This window comes from Mandrillus leucophaeus, unplaced genomic scaffold (assembly GCF_000951045.1).
Source record: "Mandrillus leucophaeus isolate KB7577 unplaced genomic scaffold, Mleu.le_1.0 Scaffold855, whole genome shotgun sequence".
In the NCBI taxonomy this organism is placed as follows: domain Eukaryota; kingdom Metazoa; phylum Chordata; class Mammalia; order Primates; family Cercopithecidae; genus Mandrillus; species Mandrillus leucophaeus.
This window is the reverse complement of record NW_012109308.1, coordinates 646555-648620: the sequence shown is the minus strand read 5'-3', so window position 1 is coordinate 648620 and position 2066 is coordinate 646555. Positions and strand designations below refer to the sequence as shown.

General features: G+C 51.3%; 1 protein-coding gene across 1 annotated transcript in view; it reads right to left on the bottom strand.

Annotated features, from left to right (window-relative positions):
* LCP2 (lymphocyte cytosolic protein 2 (SH2 domain containing leukocyte protein of 76kDa)) overlaps nucleotides 1-2066 on the bottom strand; it is a 57851-nt gene that overhangs the window by 34467 nt on the left and 21318 nt on the right. Inside the window, exons 4-5 of the mRNA XM_011968666.1 lie at nucleotides 791-856; nucleotides 316-347 (exon numbers count right to left, since the gene is read on the bottom strand). Of these exons, the coding sequence (XP_011824056.1) occupies nucleotides 316-347; nucleotides 791-856 (98 nt within the window). The remainder of the gene's footprint in view (nucleotides 1-315; nucleotides 348-790; nucleotides 857-2066) is intronic.

The following is a 2066-nucleotide window of genomic DNA, read 5'->3' as shown; positions in this document are numbered from 1 at the left end:
AGGGGGACTAGCTCAGCTCAGGTGCTCACTCAGAGGCGGGGTCCCTCTGTTTTCCTCTACAGAGCCCCCAGAGTTCCTCAGTGTGTCTCTGAAGATGGTCCCAGCAGAACAGGGGCCATAAGCCAGGTGCCCTGCAGAGCGACATCTCCTCCCCTCCATCTAGACCCAAACTGTTTTCTGGGTAAGAAATGGCTGACAGACAAGTCAGTAAGGTCACCTGAATGAACTCAAGGAGCCCCCGGAACCAGAAAGGCAAGAAAACGGAAATACCTATCACCAACTAAAGCAATCACCTCTCAGCCCTGATAGCTTTACCTGTCTCTTCAGGAAACCGCTGGACTTGGGGTCTGCAAAGGCAAATAGCATTGCGTTAACGGTCCTGTTGATTTAAGGCGATCTCCCTCGTTCCTCAATCTGGCCCAGCGAGAGGGAGCCCCAGTGGAGGACATGTCTCACTGCTCAAGAGGGGCTTGTGTCCTTGCTGCTCAGCAACTGGGGCTAGGATACCCTGAAAATTCTGGAAATCACCAAGCCACATGAGTGGCATGACTGGAAGCTCATGACTGTCTGATGCTCTAGAGGGAAGTTCCCCTGATGTCCCAGACCCAGGGACAGGATGCAGGGCAGGGGAGGAAACCCCTTCCTCTCCTTGGACACCATCTTCCAGACCCCTGGGATTCAGGGCACCAATGCAGGTCAAAAAGTAAGGCAAAAACAGTTCTGTGCCTCCCTTTTAAGGTTCAACTTGGGATTGAAAAACCTTGCGTTTCCTTACAGCAGCCCCACTCACTTGCGTGTGAAGATGCTCCTCCTCTCTTCGTTCTTGTTGATTTCTTGACTTAACTTACTGAGAATCCTGCAAGATAAAGAGACAGATGAAGAGACAAAACCACCTTCTCTCAGTCTCAACCTTCCCCCTGACCCTTGATGTCCCCTGGTCTATAGAAACTTGGGGCACCAGGGCCAACTTTAGCCAACCTCCTCTTTGTCACCTCTGCAGGGACCCTCTGCTCCTCACTTCCTCCCAGAATTTGCCACCTTATTCTCCAGGCCAGACCTTCCTCCTGCCCAGGAAGCCTTCTTTCCTCCTTGCTGATCTGTGTCTGCCTGAACCTTCCAAGTCCAGCTCAGAGCTCCCCTTTAAAGACTTGTCAGCTCACACCTGGCTTTCCCTCTGAAAATCAGGAGCCTTAGGATCTGGATACAATAGCTGTGTATTTTCTTGTCTTACTATTCCTGGGGCTGAGGTCCCCTGGCTCTGCATGACCTGGCAGTGCTGTCTTGTTCCCAAGAATCTTCAGACCATCATCTAGACCCACAGGAATCAGCTGCTCCTTGGAGATTTCTTATCACAACCTCTAGTGGGCTGTTCTGTGGGCTGCCATCTCCTTCCATCTTCCCCTCCCAGACTCCCACTCGGTGATGTGGATTCTTATAAAAGCTTGGGGAGGTATTCTCTATAATGGCAGGGGCTGTAGAATGAGAGACTCCCTGAATCACTCATGTCCCTGAGACCAGCTTTGACGAAGACACTTGAAGATACTCTTAGTCCCCAGGTTCCTTCATGTCAGAACTAGTAAATCCCCAAATCCCAGGATAGAGCTGGGGGAGCTGGGGCAAGAGGGCTTTGCTGTCAGAACTGTATCTCCAGCATGCCCTAGCAACAAGCATCCATTCCAGTCTCTCAAACATCCAGAACTTGAGACTCCAGCCCCATTGGTCACTGATGAGACCAACAAGACCCTTGGTAGTCAACAGGCTTAGTGTTTCCTCAAGATTTGGGGCAACTGGAAGGAATCTCAGATTATCAGTCCAATTTCATTTTACAGAGGAGGTGGCAGAGGCCCAGACAAAGAAGGGACTAGCGGATCATGAAGTCAAGAGATCAAGACCATCCTGGCCAACATGGTGAAACCCTGTCTCTACTAAAAATACAAAAAAAGCTGGGGCATGGTGGTGCGTGCCTGTGGTCCCAGCTACTTGGGAGGCTGAGGCAGGAGAATCACTTGAACCCAGGAGGTGGAGGTTGCAGTGAGCCGAGATCATACCACTGCACTCCAGCCTGG